At 35.6% G+C, this 21,399-nt stretch overlaps 1 protein-coding gene across 1 annotated transcript in view; it reads right to left on the bottom strand.

The window, feature by feature from the left end:
* LOC149411387 (uncharacterized) overlaps positions 1-21,399 on the bottom strand; it is a 710,246-nt gene that overhangs the window by 614,900 nt on the left and 73,947 nt on the right. Inside the window, exons 2-3 of the mRNA XM_089647696.1 lie at positions 16,296-16,559; positions 15,120-15,342 (exon numbers count right to left, since the gene is read on the bottom strand). Coding sequence (XP_089503822.1) covers positions 15,120-15,342; positions 16,296-16,550 — 478 coding nt within the window. The 5' untranslated portion in view covers positions 16,551-16,559. The remainder of the gene's footprint in view (positions 1-15,119; positions 15,343-16,295; positions 16,560-21,399) is intronic.

The raw sequence follows: 21,399 nt of genomic DNA, 5'->3' as shown, positions 1-21,399 counted from the left end.
TAACAATAAAATAAAATCACAATCTGCCAAACATCTCCTAGATGAAAATCACTCACTTAGTGATAATAATAAACCAACTCCGTTGCACGTAGAAAATAAAGGCCGTAAACTGAATCTTTTAGAGCAGTTAGAAATTAACAAAAACTCTAATTAATGAACAAACAAATATAATTCGTTCACCCCTACTAGATATCTTCAAACCTAGTGCAAATATGAGTGCAATATTGTACTTAATTATGCTATTAAAATAACCCTATGAGTCATCGTTTGGGAATAACTAACATAAAGACCTTCAGTCAAATTTAAATATTACAGTAATTGGGGAAACTTTACTGGGGTATGTAATGATCTGTCCTTTTCAACTTTTCCTTCTCTTCTTTCTACGATAAATTTTCTTCAAGTCCCATAGGTAACTTTTCCATAAGGCTTTGGTTATGTATATATCCGGGGTAGGAATGTCCTCCCTGCCGTCTTTACAAGCCCTTGCCCCTCTCTTTATTACACACCCCTTCAAGTGTGTGCACCCTAGTTTGTCTACGTGGTTTAAGATCTTGAACGTAATCATTTCACGTGACGGTTCAGTATAAAAAGGTTTCACCGAACGTTGTGTTGGCTTTTTTGTTTCTCGGTATAGAAACCTAGTTATCTTTGTATGTGTGTGGTACCCCTCGGTTCTTTTGAGATAGAGTGAGTTGAATCCATTACCGCTATGTTTTAAAGCCATTTCATAAACATCATTCTCTGACTCGCCTGCTCACCGACTAGCTACGTGATTCTACCTGTCGTAGGGTAATGTGAGTATAACAAGGTGTTAGATTTTATATGTGTGATAAACATACGATAAATTTATGGTGTTAGTTGTCGGCGCCATCCATGTATATATTTTGGGAGGGGAAGGAGAGGAAAGGGAATGAATTTGTTCAAGTTAAAGTTGGCTCCTCCTCTTTACCAAACAAAACCGATGGATGATAATTTGAACAAGGCGATCGATATCTGCGTGTCTGGATATCACAACCGGCCGGGTCTCCCCTTGTTCCAAATCGGCAACCGTCACGCCAGAATAAAGAAAACCAGGTCTCCTCACCAATTTCAGAATTGCCCCAACCTCATGCACCTCCAGGAAAATCTACTTTACTGAGTGTAGAAGGGGAAAACCATGACATCCCTTGTCACGAATTTAGTCGCGAAAATGTGACACGTAAGGTCCTAAGTTACATGCCACCTCTAGAAAACGCTGTAAATTCCTCGTCGTCGGGAATCTACATCCCTTTCTAGGTCAATAACATAGATAACACACGACGATCTTGTCGACATTTAGCCCGCTTCTATCGATAGGTTGTGTGCCTACCTATTCAGCCAATTATCATGTGAGATATATGTAAGGTTTACTCGAAATGCCAAATTTAGGATGAGGACTGTCTGTATTTTAATATTTGGTTCCAGTAATTATTTCATGAGGATACTAGCATCCTCGTGTATTAGGTATGGGTAACTTCTATTGAATACCTATCCTCTCAGGTAGGTATAAATGGACAATTGGTTTGATTTTTGGCATTTAATTTAAAGAGGCTGCCTACCTCTCGAAAGGAACCTGTTGAGAAAAGTTGTTCGGATGGTAGTTTTATTTCGGAGATTACCATCTCCCCCTTTTGACTCTAGATTTGTTTTTGTGCATCCCAATTTGTAAATTAGAAAGTCAAGCAATAGATGAAAAGTATTAAATTAGAAAGTCAAATAACAGATGAAAAGTATTCATTTTGTTCTGTCTGGTTGCATCCGATCGCTTTCTATTCGGGCAGTCATACGCTAGCAAAACTTCTCCTTCGACTGACTGTACACCGCACCTCGGCGTACATATGAAAAGGTCATTGGCCCGTCTCCCTTTTTCAGCTGATAGATAATCTGATTGACACATTCCCTTTTGAAACATTATTTGGGCGGCAGGGGCTGTAAACTTAGTCGCTGTTCTTCGTTGTATCCGTATTTATTTATTTATTTATTGGATAATTTGTATAGCGCCGCTTTTGTGAGATATCACCTCAGGGGCGCTTTACGATGCAGGTATTACAGAAAATATAAATATTACAAAAATAGAGTGAAGTTAAGTTAAGTAAAATGAAGTATAGGAACAGGTGACACGAAGATAGAAGATGGAGACTCTGCAGCAAGAATCCTAGGTGGTGAAGAAACTGGGCCAGCTGCTGCAGCGAAAGAGACCACCGCGTCCACCAACAGTGCCAGCACGAGGTTCGTCATCCGTCCAGGTATGTGTCTGCTGCTAATAAAGCGCTGACACACTATCCTCTCACAGATACCAGACCTTGGCAGCACCGCTGTGACGTTCTACGAAGACAGAAGATGGAGGCTCTGCAGTAAGAATCCTAAGTGGTGAAGGAACTGGACCAGCTGCTGCAGTAAGCGAGTCCACCGCGTCCAACAACAGCGTCCAGGTATGTGTCTGCTGCTAATAAAACCCTGACACCTCACATAGATAAGAGACCCTGGCAGCACTGCTGTGACGTTCGGCAAGTCCATCATTTATCTCCATGTAATCCTGTTCCTGGTAATTGTTGAAGTGGTGCATTCTGTCCGCAATTAAAAGCGACGGTTGGGTAATAAATTATACTGGGCTTAGTAAAAAAAGCAAGGGCCAAGCTTGCCCAGTTTCCGAGAATTTTGATGAAAACATCTGGAGTGCATTTACCGATCGCCGTTCGTTTCGAATGTCCAATATTTTTGAGCAAATTTCCGATTATTTATTCACTTTTAAAACACTGCACTCAAATCACATATTATAAAGTTCTAATAATTATTAAGTTTATTTTTATTTAAGTTCAAATGTTGATTGATTGATTTTAAAAATAATTTCAAAGGGATGTTGCCTCATTTCCCTTGAAAATACTAAAAAAAACACAAAGCGGTTGGAGGAAGCGTTAGGACGCGTCCTGCTGCCACGAAGGGTGCTATACTACGTCTTTTAAAGGGTTTTCTGAAATTTAATAAATAATATTAAAAAACTCACCCAGTTAGCCATCTCCTACTCTCAGCGTGAAGTCTACCTGGTTACACACTAAATAGCTAAATCAGTTTAGTTTTACGGCCTCCTCCCTACCGGCATTCCATCCTCCTTTTAGCGAAATCCTTGCAATTTGTTCAAATTTGGTCCCCTCCCTACGCCTATAAAAGGGTAATTAAATAATTCTGTAAATACAATTCGTCAATCTGTCAGGATTCGAACCCGAGTTTTATGATATGTTTGATTCTCTGGTTTACGGTCTCCGTGGTTAGAACGCCATCTCGCCAATCGTTAATTCTTCCTTAATCCGATCAAACACTTCCTGCCTTTAAATACGTTCACTCTGTTTTAAACGCAATCATTATCATTATTATTTCCATGTTTTTAAGACAAGCAATCTAGTCCGAACTGTATACGAAATCACGCTTAAATCAACACAACTTTATAACACAATCGCGATCGCACAACACCTAGCGCCCCTGATGTGGTTTTTTCACAAAACGGCGCTCTACAAATTATCCAATTTTCTATCCTCACTGAGTACAACCACTTTCACTTCACACAAACACCGATTCAATAATATTTCACTTTAATTTAGTATTTCACAATTTCTTAACACCATTTGAATTCACTAACCGAACGTAATTTCACACATTATTTTAAATCACCAATCATTCTAATTCATTTCTCGGAGCTCTCTTCATCTCCAAATTCAAAACCCGACTGTCCCATCGATCTCTGCTCCCTTCCCGTGGGAACGTGTTTACGGCCTGCCTGTCAATAAATCTTCTCATATTCTAAACAAAAAAAATTTTTGGAGTACGTTTGTCTCGTTTATTTTATGTGAGTATTCAAATCATCACAGGTAATAACCATTAATAATTTCTAACATTTTACTCAGAAATCAATTAAGAAACCAGTAATTGAAATTAAAATACCTATCTACCAATAATATAAATGTATCGTCTATTAGTGGGCTACCCACAGTTTGATAGTGCCTTCAGAGGGCGAAACAGCTGTCACGCGTAATAATAATTACACAGCAGAACTTCTTTAAAAATAAACTGTTTTTATAAACCCAATAACAATATTATTGAATACGTAAAAAATAACATAAAAAAACATTCGAATAATTTTTCTTGTTCTGTTTCATGTTTCGTTTAGTTTTATTAATATTATCCTCTTTTTTATGCTCGTGTCGAAAAACACATCAGTGTTGAGGTGGACAGTAGAAAACAGAATGCAAGGTTATTATAGGGGAGTAGGAAATGGGTTACTGGCACGGAATAATATATATTGTTATTGTATCTCAATCAGGACCTATTAACTTACTTAATTAGGACTCTACCCTGCTTCCTCATCACACCATTTCGGCAAATAATTAATCATATTCGTGGCACCGTACTAAGGGCTTTGACCCAGCAATATGTTCAATTTGGGAGGCGGGTTTGTGTACCGCCGCGCCGGGAACCACTTATTGGATAACCAACACCTCCGGTACGTTTGGTGAGTTAGCAGGGGTGCTAGGGTTCTATGCCTGCCCACCAGCTGCTTGGCATACCAGATCGGGAGCGGCTGCTTTGGGGAGACCCTTCGACCTCTCTAGACTCTCGACCCATCGCCTTGCGCCGCAGTGGGACGGATATATTCATATTATGTCCGTCACGCCTGGACACACTAATCGCTAGATTTCTACCCAACCGTTACACACTTTACCTTCCCAGAACTTCATCTTATTCGTTTCCTTAAAAAAGACTCTCCACAGAACATCCCAAAAGATGACGTAAACCCTTAGGGAAATTAATTTCCTTCATTTCATAGGGCTAACGTTAAAAAATAAATACATACCTTTCTGATTGAAAAGAATAAATACATAACTTTCTGATTGAAAAGAATAAATACACACCTTTCAGATTGAAAAGAATAAATACATACCTTTCTGATTGAAAAGAATAAATACACACCTTTCAGATTGAAAAGAATAAATACATACCTTTCTGATTGAAAAGAATAAATACACACCTTTCAGATTGAAAAGAATAAATACATACCTTTCTGATTGAAAAGAATAAATACATAACTTTCTGATTGAAAAGAATAAATACACACCTGTCAGATTGAAAAGAATAAATACATACCTTTCTGATTGAAAAGAATAAATACACACCTTTCAGATTGAAAAGAATAAATACATACCTTTCAGATTGAAAAGAACAATATATTGACCAGAACTAAAATTGCAGAAGGATGAATACTCGAAATCAAACAAAGGAGAACTCCACATTAATTGATTTCCGTTTTTTCGCAATTCATTCATTTCAAATAATATATAATATATTTGCGGTAAGTTTTAAAGTTCAAGATACTCTCAGTATCGCCCAGGTGAAAGACCGTCACCATTCAGAATCTAAACTTCGCTTGAAAATATCTTTAGCCGTGTTTGGTGACCAGATCTGAATAGTCAGGTGATTCCCCCGCCTTCTTCACACTCGTCCTCATCTAGTTTATTTCTCCACTACCTTCATCCTAACAACATAGACAAATTGGGGATGCTATAGTCTACCTCGCTTTAGACAGTTGTGAGCAGTTGCAATCTTGTGCGGTATTCACAAAAAAATAAAAATTATGTAAATATAATACAAGTGGGAGTGGGAAGGTGAAGGGGGTGGGGACGGTGGGGAAGTACCTGGCTATTCAGGTTTGGTCATCAAACACGGCCAAAGCCATTTCAAGCAACGTTTCAATTCTGAATGATGGTCTCACACCTGGGCGATACTAAGAACTTCTTCCACTCTGGAACGTGCCACGTATATACTAGATATTATTTTTAATGAGTAATTTATGAAATAACACGATTTAATCAAAGAAAAATTTGTCCAGCTTATTAATCGAGAGCCTTACCTTTCGACCACGAAGACCATCAAAAATGAAGTCAAATACTGTATATGTTATTTTTTAAGAAAGTATCAACACATTTGTTATTCCAAAACGTTTACTATATGAAATTCCCTCGATAGAAAAAAAATTGCAAAAGTAAGCTGAGAAAATTATTAAAAACACTTTCTGTTCTGTGATTTAATGCGTTATAGGCATATAAAAAATACATGCATATCTTTAAATGCAACTAAAGCATTTTTCTAGAGAATTTTTCCTCTATTTCAAATGAGTCGTGTTTTATTACATTTTTTCACCATTTTTGAATACAAACATTCGTATTTACATATCTCCCTTTCAAACCTGAAGAACTTAGGACTACATAAGTTAAGACAGAACTACAAATCAGATTATAAATGTTAAATTTAAAATATTATTTAACATATTCAATTTTAAAACTTTGGGCACATCTCAAAAGATGTATTAAATGTTGTAATACCTCGAGCTTCAAGACGTAGATAGCTCTAGTGTAGATATATCTTAGAAGTTATAGACTTATGCGATAGATGTCGGTAGTATATTACAGGTTTGCCCTCCCGTGTTCAAAATCAAAGAGGGCTAGCAGTTAGGCTCCCAGCAATAAAGAGATTCTGACGATGTTAGCCTCCAGGCCGCCCTACAAACTATTTTGTAGTAAAGAAGGCGTTATTTATTTCGAGAACCATATTCGCAAGATATTTAATTATTATCGCCCTTTTAGGAGCTTTTACATAGGAATACATTAAATTAATAATCTAATGATTGATAAAATTGAATATGTCCACTTACTCGGCATAATTATTTCCTTCCATTAGTATTCTGGGCAACAAGGAATACATTCGGTAGTAAGTCCGAGAATTTCTGCACATTTGGGATAATTGAAACAAAATAATATAATATAATAATTTTAATCATAAACGAGAAGGTTTGATGGTTTGGGAGAGTAGAGCGTGTGGACGGAGACAATGGTGTCTAAAAAGGTTTGGGTATACAGAGTGTATCGGCAAGTACGCGCCAACGTAGGTACGTACGTACATTATTCAACGAAACTCGAACAAAATATTGCCAGATGGGTTTTCAAACTTTGACAAAGGATAAAACATTGGTGACATGTGGTGAAAATATGAATAGTAATTTTTTTATTAAAAAAAAATGTTACCGGACAGCACAGCGCCCATAACATTTTTTACTCCAAATGTGCTGAGGAATAGCTGGTTAAAGTTTGTCGGGTACGTGCCGATACACCCTGTATAATGAAGACAAATGAAGAGATCGAGAATGTCAAATAAGACCGATGGTCGATGTCTACCTATTAATTATAACACCGTTTAGTGCCTTATATACAATATAATTAATAACAAAAACATTGACAATTAAAGGATCAACAATAATTATGATGTTACAAACGATACCAACCGTTAAATTATGACTTTGCCATAAGTTTATGTGACAATAACTCATTAATAATGGTTATGTCGTTACGATGTATTAATGTTATGTCTAACTATTAGGGTGGGCCCTCTGTGTGTTCGGCCTAGTCAATTTAACCATCGTTAATGATTTTCGTCATTTTTCAAGTTATTATTTGATGACAATGTATTGACATGTGACATGTAATGAACGATAAAGGAATTATAAATAACATGTCTATTTCATCACTTTTTGGTATTATTATTATTATTATTTTAGAGTAAAGGTATTATTTTTTAAATTACCGGTAAATTCTGAAACGAAATTGTTGTGTGTTTAGTGTTGGGTTAGACTACATAAAGTTTGGTAAGGTGTGGTAAGATTAGGTTAACTTAGGATAGTGAGGTGAGGTAAGGTTGGGTTAAGGTTGAGAGTGAGGCAAGGTTGGGTTAGATTTGTTTAGCTTAGAATAGGTTAGGTTAGGTTAGATTAGGTTAGTTAGTTCAGCATAGGTTATGTTGGCTTAGGATAGGCTAGGTTAGATTAAGCTAATCCTGAAATTTAACAGAAGTCGTAAAACGCTTGTGAAAGTTTCCATTTCAGATTTTAACACATCGCTTTGGGAACAAATTTACAAATTAAAGTGCCGTAACACATTATATTAGTCATTCAGCACAACGCATATTCCATCACAAACTTTGGAGCCTGGAGCAGTCTGTCGGTATTTTCATCATCAACAACAAAAAATACCAATCTTTTAACGAGAAATCGTTTTCAAAAAGGCATTCGTATTCGCTGCCCGAGTGAGCGATGAAACGTTTTTACTGTCGCCAAATATTTAAATATACAGGGTGTATCGGCACGTACCCAACAAACTTTAACCAGCTATTCCTTAGCACATTTGGAGTAAAAAATGTTATGGGCACTTTGCTGTCCGGTAACATTTTTTTTTTAATAAAAAAATTTCTATTCATATTTTCACCACATGTCACCAATGTTTTATCCTTTGTCAAAGTTTGAAAACCCGTCTGGCAATATTTTGTTCGAGTTTCATTGAATAATGTACGTACGTACCTACGTTGGCGCGCTTTTACAATCACAACGAAATGGCACGGCACCATTCGTCTCATTTTTAACTATTATTATTTAATGTGTACGAAAGAGTGAGGACACTTTTTGACACACTTGATAATAACAGCTGTTTAACACGAGAAACAATTCCAATGACAGTGACGGAGTGTGGATTTTTTATTTATTTTTTGTTTTTAATTGAAAAAAAAATGTTACCGTACAGCAAAGTGCCCATAACATTTTTTACTCCAAATGTGCTAAGGAATAGCTGGTTAAAGTTTGTCGGATACGTGCCGATACACCCTGTATATCGTGGCCCAAGAGTTGTGGCGCCATGTGGCGTGTATATTGTCGTGTGTTTACGTAATCGAACGCTTACGTCATCGAGGGGGGAGGTGGTTAGAAAAGAGTCTCAAAATTTACTATGTGCGACCAAATAATGAGTCAAAACTTACTAGTTCGAATAACTCACTTAACTCATAGTTACATTAGTTATTCATGCGTCTTCGTGTAGATCCTGAAGTGCTCAAGTTGTTCAATGAAAAATTGTATCGGGTAACGGTTTACAAAATGTTAAAAAGTTTCCTGTTTCAGATAGTGTAAATTATATTTTACTTCTTTTATTTTTATATTAACCCCACACAGAAGGCCTTCAGGAAACTTATTGCCCTCGCGGCTTATATCATCTTTTGGGATGCGGTTTGGAGGGTTATTTTTAAGGAAAAAAAAAGAAGTTCTGGGAGGGTAAAAGGTATATATGTGGTAGGAATCTGAGGATCAGTGTGTCCAGGAGTGACGGACATATGAATATATCACTCCCACTACGTAGCAAGGCGATGGGTCGAGAGACCAATTGTAGAGGTCGCCTCAAAGCAGCCTCTCCCGATCTGGCATGTCACGCAGTTGGTGGGCAGGTGCATCCTGAACGCACCTCACCCGATGAACCACAGCACCCCTGCTTAATCACCAAAAGTACCGAACCACTTGGGGTGACCTACGGCAGAACTGTTGGTTTTCCAATAAATGGTTCCCGGAGCGGCGGAACCCAAACCAGCCTCCTTAATTACTATTATTACATCACTACTGTTTACTTAATTTAATTTCATTGTAAGATTCGCTAAAACAAAACAAATACATTCATGGAAATGCGACATTCATTTCACCCATAAATTATGCCAAGTGAACTGTAATATCCTTGATATTGATGTAAGGGCTCACCCATACATGGAACCCGTAGTATCAGGTTACTAATGTAGATGACGTTAGGTGTATGAATATTCTAGAGATCGAGAAGACAATAAATAAGGGGGAAGATCACGGTCCATATTATTCCCACCGCCTGCTAATTAAGATATCAAAGCTATTGTCAAACTATCACAATAAAAGTCCAAGGGTTTTATTGATCCAAAGTTTTATTGAATAATAGAGTTTCTGTGAAAACTCCGGAGACACAACATGAACGAGAAGGAAGAAAACTCTGGAGACACAACATGAACGAGAAGGAAGAAAACTCTGGAGACACAACATGAACGAGAAGGAAGAAAACTCTGAGACACAACATGAACGAGAAGGAAGAAAACTCCGGAGATACAACATGAACGAGAAGGAAGAAAACTCTGGAGACACAACATGAACGAGAAGGAAGAAAACTCCGGAGATACAACATGAACGAGAAGGAAGAAAACTCCGGAGACACAACATGAACGAGAAGGAAGAAAACTAAAGACATGCCCCCAAAGCCGCTGTGTCCACATGACGCACAGGTGGGGGCCTTAAAGAGTCGGAGATGTGTGAATATGGTCAGCGAATACCCGCTGCATTCATTCCCCGGCGGGATTGATGAGGTCATTAATATTGACAATACTTTTTTCAGTCAAAATAAAAAATACTGTGAAAACTTGCGTACGTTAAGCGAAAACCGTGGACATAAAATAATATATAAAAAAATTCTGCGAAATTAAATTAAAATATTAAATTCAATTATTTTCATCGATAAGAGCAGTGGCGAGAGGCGGGGGAGGGTCATCTGTAAATCTGGGGGAATAAAAAACCCAGTTGCGTCCCGTGATCTGCGCCGGTAATCTTTCCTTTTAAACGTCTTTCCGGGTTACGAAGGTTTCCAAATTTACATTTATTGAATTAGTTTTTTCTTCACTTTGACCTTTAATCTACTCCGCTACCGAATCGTTTATTTTGATTCGAATCTTTTGGCGGAGGTAAAATCGTATTTTTGAAGTTACGTAAATTACTTTTAACGTGCGATTACCTCCGTGGAAATTATATATGGTCTACTAGGGACTATTATAGACTAGAGTGCTAAATACTTTCAATATCGCCTTAGTAGAAGACCACCGTTTAGAATCTAAACATTGTTTGAAATGACTTTCGCCGTCTTTGGTGATCAGATCTGAATAGCCAGTACTTCCTGACTTTCATCTCACTATGCCACAGTCCTACTGGCTCCAGGTGATTGGGAGCTGTTGATACAAATTGTTGACAAAATGTTGGTACAAATTCAAAGTATTGTCCAAATAGAAAGAAATATTCTCAAAAAAACTGGACGAGGTATATAGAATCATATAAATAAGTCGTCTCTACGTGGCCTCTACAACTTTATTGTGATTTGATTTATATCTACAACCTCTTTCCGTGGCTATAAATGTATTGTTTTGTAAATGTTTCGTTTTATATAATATTTTGTTTTGTATAAATTTTTGAATTCATATTCTTTTCTTTTTATTTGTTTTTGGGGTGTTATGCCGTGTTGCGCTAACTCCTTCTTTAGCCAACGTTTCGGACAGCATTGCAGTGTCCATCATCAGGGCAGATCCGGTAGACACGTCTTCGGATCTACCGGATCTGCCCTGATGATGGACACTGCAACGCTGTCCGAAGGTTGTGGTGAAATATGAGCTTATTTATGAGTATGTGATACCGTGTTGCCAGCTCCAACCCTCCGAGCTAACATTATACGGTAATATTATGATTATTTTTTGTCTTTGATCTTCTAAGCTCCTCCCCTTTACACCGATCTCCCCCCCCCCCTCGCCCTTTCTTTCATTTCTACCCACGCCTTTTTCTATTCTTGATAATTAGTTTTAAATTTATGTCCTGATGAAGAGAACATCGTTCTCGAAACATGTCGAATTTAAAAAAATAAAGATTATCGTGGTAAAAACAAAGTGTTTTTTATTTAATTCATTAATAAAATGGTGCAACAAAGTGAATTTGCAAAATTCGAAGAAGTAATCATATAGTGGTTATAGACAAGGTAACTTTTCATTCAGCGGTAATTAGTCAAGCCACAAAGTGATGGCTTTCTTCGATAATATAAATATTTTTTTCTCACAGTTTTGCGTTCAATATCTAATTCTAGCCAATCCTTATACTTTTGATAATGCTGGCATTTGATTCGTCCAGATCGACAACAGTAGTACATTTCCAAATTTTTATTCAAGTTTTCACGATGAACATAAAACCTTGCGTGTAACTTTCAATCGAGAATCGAGCCGCAGGTTGCTTAGAGCAAATTATTGTTTGTTTGGGGCGAAGTTTTTGAATAAACAAAAAAGTCACCCTAAGCAAAAGTAATAACGCTTCTAGTCCCAGCCATAGCCACCTAGCTCCATCTGTGTACGTACCAAACTATAAAACTTTATAGCACCGAAGGCATACGAAATGGTAAGTTATAATGATCTCTCTGAATAAATCTAGCTATTGATTTATTGGAACAAGTTGAAATTGCCACCCCATGTAACGTGTAGTAGGAATACACCCGGTTTATGAATAACCTGAAAATATTTGGAAATGTTTCTTGTGTTGTGATGGAGGACTTAGCCAGCCGAGGAATTGAATTGAACACACTACGCCTGAGTGGAACCCGAATGCGATGCCAACTCAGCCACTGACTGGAATATTTAATCAAGAGAATATTAACAACTCTCAAGCGAAAGAGAAGTCAATAGATCTCACACTTTAAAATAAAAAAATGGATATATTTATCGAAGACATTATCTAGATTGTATTTGGTTCGGGTAGAATCTTGCGATCATGCATAAAGATAGCAGCCATAAAACATGCGTTAAGAAAAGAAAATAATGTTAGTAGTTCTCAGTCGAAAAATGAAAATACAGTGAAAAATGAAAATACAGTGAAAAATGACAGTTGTTATTTGATATGGTAAAATTATCTCAGTGGTCAAAACACTTCTCCGACAAGAAAGAGGTCTTGGCTACAATTCCTAGATGCGACTGAAACTTTTTTTTGTATTTTCCATTTCACATCTTTCGTTTGAGAGTAGTTAATATTATCTTCAATGATTAACATTATAAAACTTATATGGGTTTTGCACCATAAATTAGTCCCAGAGAGAGTTCGTATGTACGTCATCGACGAAAAATCTTGCTTCTCAACGTCTTGTATGAAAACGAAGACAGAAGATACTAGAACGAAGACGTCACGTACAACATCTCGCTGGGACTACTTTAATACTCAGTGGCAACTGGTCAGTTCTGATACTCATCCTACTCCATTTCCAAACCTTCTTCCTTAGCCTCAGGACCTATCACCAAAATGTAAAAAATCCAAAGCCTATTCCAAATATTTAACCTCTCAATACTTATTCTATTCATTATATTTTATTTCAGTACATAAAACAGACATGATGCTTAAAAAATTACATATATGGATGTTTTAATATTAAGTAATAACAAATATTATAATAGTAACAAAAATAGTAACAAAATAACTAATTAATAGTTAATCTAAGTGTGCAAAAACAAATGACAAACTAGAATGGATTGAAAGGAGAATACAAATATGTCCACAAACAATTTATTATTGTCACCTGTACTCATAGATACACCATTCACCTGTACTAATGAGACACTGATTTTGTAGGTACAATATTGTCACCTGTACTCATAGATACACCATTAACCTTTACTGATGAGACATTGATTTGGTTGATACAATATTGTCACCTGTACTCGTAGATACACCATTAACCATTACTGATGAGACACTGATTTGGTAGATACAATATTGTCACCTGTACTCATAGATACACCATTAACCTTTACTGATGAGACATTGATTTGGTTGATACAATATTGTCACCTGTACTCGTAGATACACCATTAACCATTACTGATGAGACACTGATTTGGTAGATACAATATTGTCACCTGTACTCATAGATACACCATTAACCTTTACTGATGAGACATTGATTTGGTTGATACAATATTGTCACCTGTACTCGTAGATACACCATTAACCATTACTGATGAGACACTGATTTGGTAGATACAATATTGTCACCTGTACTCATAGATACACCATTAACCTTTACTGATGAGACACCGATTTGGTAGATACAATATTGTCACCTGTACTCATAGATACACCATTCACATGTACTGATGAGACACTGATTAGATAGATACAACATTGCCTGTCTTGAAATAAAGATCTTCATCACAATATAAGCTTGATATGATTAAAGATAAAACAACTTTTTTTAAATTGATTAAATTAGTCATTGAACATTATTATCTTTCATTATTAGAGCAGTGCGTATTGTTATGGTTTCTCAATGTTCGCGGCACAGGGGAGAAATATCCTGTATTTGTGTGATAAGTTTATTTATTGTAATATTATTCCTAGTGAGTTTAAAAAAAACTCTTCGGGTAAGACAACATTATTTAACATAAATAAAATAAAAGAAACTTAATTTTACATAAGACAACGAATTTAAGAGGGTGTTCAATGAACAGTGAACCTTGATTTTAGAACAGACTGAACACAGTTAAATGGAAAATATTTCTTAAATACATTAAAAGAAATAAGCACGGAAGTTCTTTTGTAGTTCAAAACAAAGAATGTGTCACTTATTAAAAAAACTGCCGAGGAAATAGCTTTTAAGAGCTCTTGGAAGTTTTAGATTAATATTGAAAATGTCTTTTATCCTTCTTGTTGATTTTCTTGGTGGTGTGTTGATATTTATTTGTGATATAATGTTTTGTGAATCAACTGATTGCTTGTATAATTTTATGGAGAAGAAATAAACCAAAAGGTTACGTCTGGTTGTCAGAGAGTGTAGTTTATAGTGCGAAATACTACCATTATACCTTCCAAAATGATCAGATTAACCTTCACGATAAGCGATTACACAGGTTTATTTTCTATTCGGTCCTATAATTTTGAATCTTATAATTGAGAAACTAAATAGTGGATGCGTATTTGGAAATACTTCTACAGTTGATTAATATAATGTTAAAGTTAATTCTGTACTTTCAAAACAATTTGTGATTCTTAGCAGTAATCTTAATATTTGTGATGCACTTTTTGAAATTGTATCTGTATGTTTATTAAAGCTAAGTAAAGCGAGTCAAATTTCACGTTCAATTCTTTAATTGAAGTTGTGTTTGAAAATTTATTAATATTCTTTGTGAAGGAAATTACAGGATTTATTTTATGAAATGATGATGAGTCTTTTCGCAAATCGGTGCTAATAATGTAATGTTTTTGCACAACTTGAGGTCATCGGCAATCAGCAAACATGTTAAAGTTTTTTTGCTCAATACTATGTCGTTGAGATTAAAAACAACAATGGTCCAAGATGCGAGCCATGCGGAATTCTCGACGTTACGGTAAAAAGATCGACCTTAAAGAGGGGTTAGAATAGATTAAGTTAGGTAAGACTCACCTATCCCGCCGGTAACGAAGACGTGTATACCAACTCTGGCCGCCAGAATCATGGTGCCCGCCACAGTGGTGCCCCCGTCCAGTTGCAGCGCGAGGGCCCGGGGCAGATCCCTGCGGGACACCTTGATGGGGCCTGTGCCCTGCGCAAGCTTAGTTAGGCGTTGGGATGACAGGCCTACTGCCACGCGACCACGCACAATGGCTATTGTAGCTGGAACGGCACCCTGAACAATAAAATGTATTAGACAACGCGTTGCTGTGTCTCTGTCTATCTTTGGAGATAGAGAAACAATAGCAGGGTGTTGCGTTTACGTCCAACGTGTTACGTGTTTTTACCTATTATAGGTGACATCTATATAACATCTATATTTGTCCGGTCGGTGGCCGAGTTGACATCGCGTTTGGGTCGCACCCAGGCGTAGTGTGTTCAATTCCTCGGCTGGCTACGTCCTCCATCACAACACAAGCAATATTTTCAGCTTACTGTGGTGGTAGTAGGAGATTTTCAAATATTGTCAGGTTATTCGTAACCAGGGAATGTTTGTCTTTCTTTTTAAACAATTTAAAAAATAATAAAAATAACCAAGGTATATAAAAACTCAAGCGTATTCGAATGCAACAGTTGTGTCATAATTTAAAAGCAATTAGTGAAGAACTTTCGTAGATTTAAGATTTTGAACAAACGAATATTTACATTTAGAATTATATAAATAGATTATGTTGTTTTGTGATACCTCGTATTGGTGTAAAAATAGAGGAACAATATCGCCACTCGGCTGGGCAGGTGAGATATTTCATCACGTCATGTGTTAGGACAGTTAACAATCCTTTTCCTTTCACAGAAATCTTTCAATACTGTTTTTTTTTAATTTGTACAACATTCTCAAAAATATGTGTTCTGCCTAAAATAGTCCATTAATCAGGTCACATAGTCCATTAAAGAAGCTGTGAAATTGTTTCCTCCATCACATAAATCCGGGGCGCTACGAGATCAGCTATATACTAAAATCAATCCATTTTCGCTGCCTTTTGGTTAACTTGCCTTCCAACTCCCAAACCTGGTGGTGGAATAGTTTTAGTTGGTTGTACTGTATTGGGCTCAATATGAGGGTCATATAAAAAATGTATTCTCCGCTTTCATCGCCACAATTATAAACATAATTTACGTTATTCTCACCTGATCTCTCACAATCTGTTCCACAGCCTGCGCCGTCTCCAAGTTCTTTGGATACGGCATTCCATGGGTGATGATGGTAGATTCCAGAGCAACTATTGCCTTCCCATCAGCCAACCCCTGCTGCACCTCTTCGGACATGTCCACTAGACTTTTATCCATGGTGGGAAGAACAGAGATGCCTCTGGAACCTCGGGAAATTCTCAAAACATTTCGTAAGCCGAGCATGTGGCGAGAAATATTAAAAAATGACAGCATTTTGGAAATCTGAAAGAGATGATAGAAAGATAAGGCACAAATTTATGTTTATTTTGTTTGGCATTTTTTTTATTTAACCACACATAATCATAAATCTACTTTTTTTTTTGTATACATCTAGTATAATTATGTGTAACTCATACAATGTATTTGGTCACCGTGTTACTCCAAAAAAAACCAGCTCAAAGACGTATAAAAGAATTTAAAATTCATATTGAATATATAATAAAAATTTTAAATTAATAAAGCTCTCCAAGAGAAGATTGGTATTTGCGCCATTTTACTTTTTAGAATCATTAATTCTCTTATTGACAGCCCTGCATTATTGCAATTGTTTCATTTCATGTTCCTAACAGAGTCACGCGAACTAAAATATCTTTCACTGCAATATAATGCCAATATATATATATATATATATCGTTTATAAACTCTATTATACCAAGTACACACTGCTTAGATAACCAATAACCAGAAGTAGCAAATAGTTCAAAACTCTCTGGAAAAACTTACAATTTACTTCAATTGTTTAAGGCAATGCACTACGTCGTGTAATATTTTAAATTGAGCCGCTATCAATAACAACCCTTACGTAGATGGCGATAAGGTTTAAATTCCCGCTTAACACCATCCGCCTGTTTTGATTTATGCAAGAAAAAAACATGGCCAAAAAGTGCCTTTTATTTTATTTTGTTTAAGTTCAGGCATAAATATTAAAAAAATTTCGATCATTTTAGAAATAACTTAATTATCCACATTATACAATAAAAATATTACCGAAAATGGGTTCTTAAGTAGGAGATTTGGAACTTTAAAGCAGTTTTCATAGGCCTTTACATTATTTTTTTCTGGGCTTATAAAAAAATTAATCTAAAAAATACTCGATTATTTTAAAGGCGATGATGTTTTCTACTCCCAGTATTTAATTAAAGCATCTGAAACATTTTTACGCGATCAAATTTTCAAACCAAAAACACATGATTTTGCATTACTACGTATGGCATCGCCTTAAGTGAAGTGACAATAACCTTTATGTAACATCTGACTAATTAAATGTGTTTTTTTTGTTTCATATAAAGTGTTGTTTCTACTATCTTGGTACGAAAACACTCAATAGAAGGCAGGAAAACACCTTCTTATTTTTTCTTCACGTCAATTGATTAAAATCAAATTTATTAAGAACTCTGTTAAAAGTTTGTTTTCTCTTAGCCTTTAGGTACTTACCTACCAGCTCACCAGACTACTCGGTGATCTTCCACCATCACAGAACTGCGATTAAGGGTCTAACTTCGCTTAGGTAGGTACTTCTACACCTATTAGCTTTAGCCACACTACTCTAGATACTAGGGGTATCTCATCTTTTAAACTAAAAATACAAATGATATGAAGACATTAAGAAATTTCACCTTTGTAGGACCATTTCCTCCCATGTCTTGCCTGGCGTGTGAATTACATTTTTCTTAAACAAAAATTTCCAGGGGACATGAAATAACATTGGAAATATATTTATAATGGATCTTAGAAATGCATTTGAAGGTTGCAAATTTTATTTGGGTTTTTATTATGGGTATAAAAAGCATCCTTGCAATTATTATACCCCGGTTGGGCCATTAAGTCAAACATTTTCTTATTTAGAGCTAAATGCAATACATTTTAGGAGATTTTAAAATAAACAAATAATAACCAAGGGCTTCGGGGAGTAGGTACTTAAGGATATTAGCCAATGCAAACAAACTAACACTTAAACATAAATTTACTAATTTAACTGAACACAGTGACAATTCAACACACTTTTAAAAAGTGATATAAAGTCATTAGAAACGATGAAAAAAATTTTTTTTAACCTAACCTAACCTACTTAACCCAGTTAATAAAGCTTTTGTTTCATCACTTTCCATGACTTTATATAACTTTTTAAAGATGTGATGAAGTATCATTGTGATGCTTTATCCGGTCACCATAATTTAATTTGGAGGATTGGAACTTATCTGCGCAAATGATGGGAAAAATAAAATGTTTTTATGACAATCTTAAACTAATAAATGGTGAGTAAATGTGAAACTTATGACTGAATTATTTGTAATAGGTAATGTCGCATTCATTCCTGGAATGAGCAAGTGGTAAATAGGCATTGTCGCATTCATTCCGAAATTAGCGTAAGTGGTAAATATAGTTTACAAGAAATAATAAAATGGATGAGCGATTTTTAAAACTTTAGCTAAGTTCGCGTTATAAAAATTAAAGTTTTAAATACGTACATATATGTAAGTGTGTAATTAAAAAACCTGAAAATGTATTTTGTCTACTATAAAAAATAATTTTTTTTTGGGAAATGTTCCAAAACAACAAATCTACTTAAAAATTTATATCAAGCGAGAACATTTGTGAACGTGATTTTTGATGGGTTATGAAATTTGTCTTATTTTATTTTTACTTATCATTTATTTATTTAGGAAACAAACAATCGAGCATTATAGTATAAACAGTTAAAATTACATTAAAACGTGTTATTTATAACATCACAACAAGGCTGATGTAAAAAAAGTGACAAATAATAAAATAAAAATTCAGCAGCTCAATATTGTAGACAAATAAGTTTTTCGGAAAATCAAGAAAATACAGTGCTTGAGATTTTTGATCTTTTCCTTTTCCTGATCCGCAGATAAAATAAATTTCCACGTTGTACTTCATACATTTCTCATAATATGATTCCGCCAACTGTCACCCTTCATTTACTCTATTTAAGTGAGTCAGGTCTGAGTATAACGATCCTTCTAATTTGAAGGACCTATGAACCATCTTTATTGGTATATTTTATTAGTTTTCATAATGCGGGACAGAGAGACAAAAGCTCGTCCAGTTTAATTAGGAAAATCTGTTGACTGTCGGCCATTTTGGTTTCGTGCCGTTGCCTAGCAACCGAAGAATGGCGTCTGCCATTGAGGAATAATATGTGTCTACAGCCTACGCCGAGACAGAGTGACGTCTATATTCAATTCTATTGGATTATAATTTGCTACGAGAAATCGCTTCTAAAGGCGTAGACGTATATATTCGTGGTTTAAACCGATTGAATTGACTTACAAGTTCGAATATCTACATTCAAAGTAGCCAGTATTGTTTGCCACAATTACATTTGATTACCATTGCGTAGTGCTTTATACAATGTTAAATACACCTCACAAGAGCACGTCTGCACAGTGAAAAAGGGAGAACTATGTCACCACCCGGTTGGGCAGCGTTTTGAGAAGGGTTAAGGTAGGGATTGTAAGAAGGGATGTATTAATGCGGGTCTTGAAGAGGCCTGGATTGGAAAAAAGATTTTACCAACATAGCTGTCAGTTAGGTTAGGCTCGCTAGGATACATCGCCGCTGTGGCGTACACAGTGATAATTATCTGTTCATGATTTCTAAACCGTTTCAACTAATTAATTACAAGGTTCCAACATCTATCATGCTAAACACAAACAGTACAAGTCAAAAACAACTACTTTTCAATATTGAGTAACAAATGCCTATTTTTAATTGAAAAATGTTTTAAGTTTTTTTTATTTATTTTGATACCACGTGAAAATATTATCCAGGGGTTGAAAAATTTAAAAAAAATCATTAATCAAAATAATCATTGTATAAATTACAGGTAGTCTAACTTTTCATTAACTGCCTTTACTTTTGTAAACAGAACAATCATTACAATTCAATAAAGGTATTCAAACTAGAATAGGTTCCTATCTGACACTTTCAAAGACATTAATTCAATGAAGTTGTTAAACTTTCCACAGTGAAGAGAACTAGAATACAATTCACCTGTCTGGTCCCGTATTACTATATTTATTCTGAAGCAATTAAGAGTACAAAACAAATTTCTACCCTTCATAGATTTTATAAAGGGTATTATTCTGGATTTTATAAAGGGTATTATTCTGGATTTTATAAAGGGTATTATTCTGGATTTTATAAAGGGTATTATTCTGGATTTTATAAAGGGTATTATTCTGGATTTGATAAAGGGTATTATTCTGGATTTTATAAAGAATAACGGCTATATTCGGTAATGAAATTAGTCTGACTTTTTTTCTTGTTATTTTTGTCTTACTATTTTTTGGTGTTGAAAAAACTCAGGACTCTGGTCAAGCGATAAAATCCTCGAATACGAATTCGGAGGTTTTTAATATTTTACGGTTAAAGTATTTATTTAATTAATATGTGTCATTTTAAGTTTTTTTTGTAAAATAACACATGGTATTATTATATTAGCGTAGACCCGTGGAAAATAATTTCCCTCATTGCCTATGCCATCTTTGGGGATGCTGTGTTAAGGGTCGAGGGTTTTTTAAGGAAAGGAAGGAGGTGAAAATCTGGTAAGAAAAACGGTATGAGGGGTGGGTAGAAATCTGTGGGTCTGAATTCATCCCTCCAAATGGGGCGCAACATCTCCCAGCCAGTCTCTCTAATCCGGCCCGCCACGCATCTGCCGCCAAGACCTAGACATCATCTTCCATGAACCCGGCCACCACTTGGTCATGATACACGGCTAAAGCCATTTCAAACAACATTCTGAATTGTGGTCTTTCACTAGGGCGACAATACGATTACATCTTGGCTCATGTTTGTCTAAATCATATTTCAAATAATGTGTATTGTCGAATAGCCAATGGAAGTCCATTGTATTAATGTATATCTTTATTGCAAAGCATCTAAATTTTATATGGCTAAAAGTAGTTTTAGCCAAAGGGATAAATAAGTAAGAGATTACGCCATTTGATTATAATATCACGAGCAATTTTGACATGAGATCAAGAAATATTAACAAATTTTAATAAAATCAAAAACAGTTCTGTGTTTGAAGAGA

Source organism: Hesperophylax consimilis, chromosome 26, assembly GCF_061612785.1.
Source record: "Hesperophylax consimilis isolate HC1 chromosome 26, BYU_Hcon_1.0, whole genome shotgun sequence".
Classification (NCBI taxonomy): Eukaryota; Metazoa; Arthropoda; class Insecta; order Trichoptera; family Limnephilidae; genus Hesperophylax; species Hesperophylax consimilis.
This window is presented reverse-complemented; position numbering and strand designations above follow the sequence as displayed.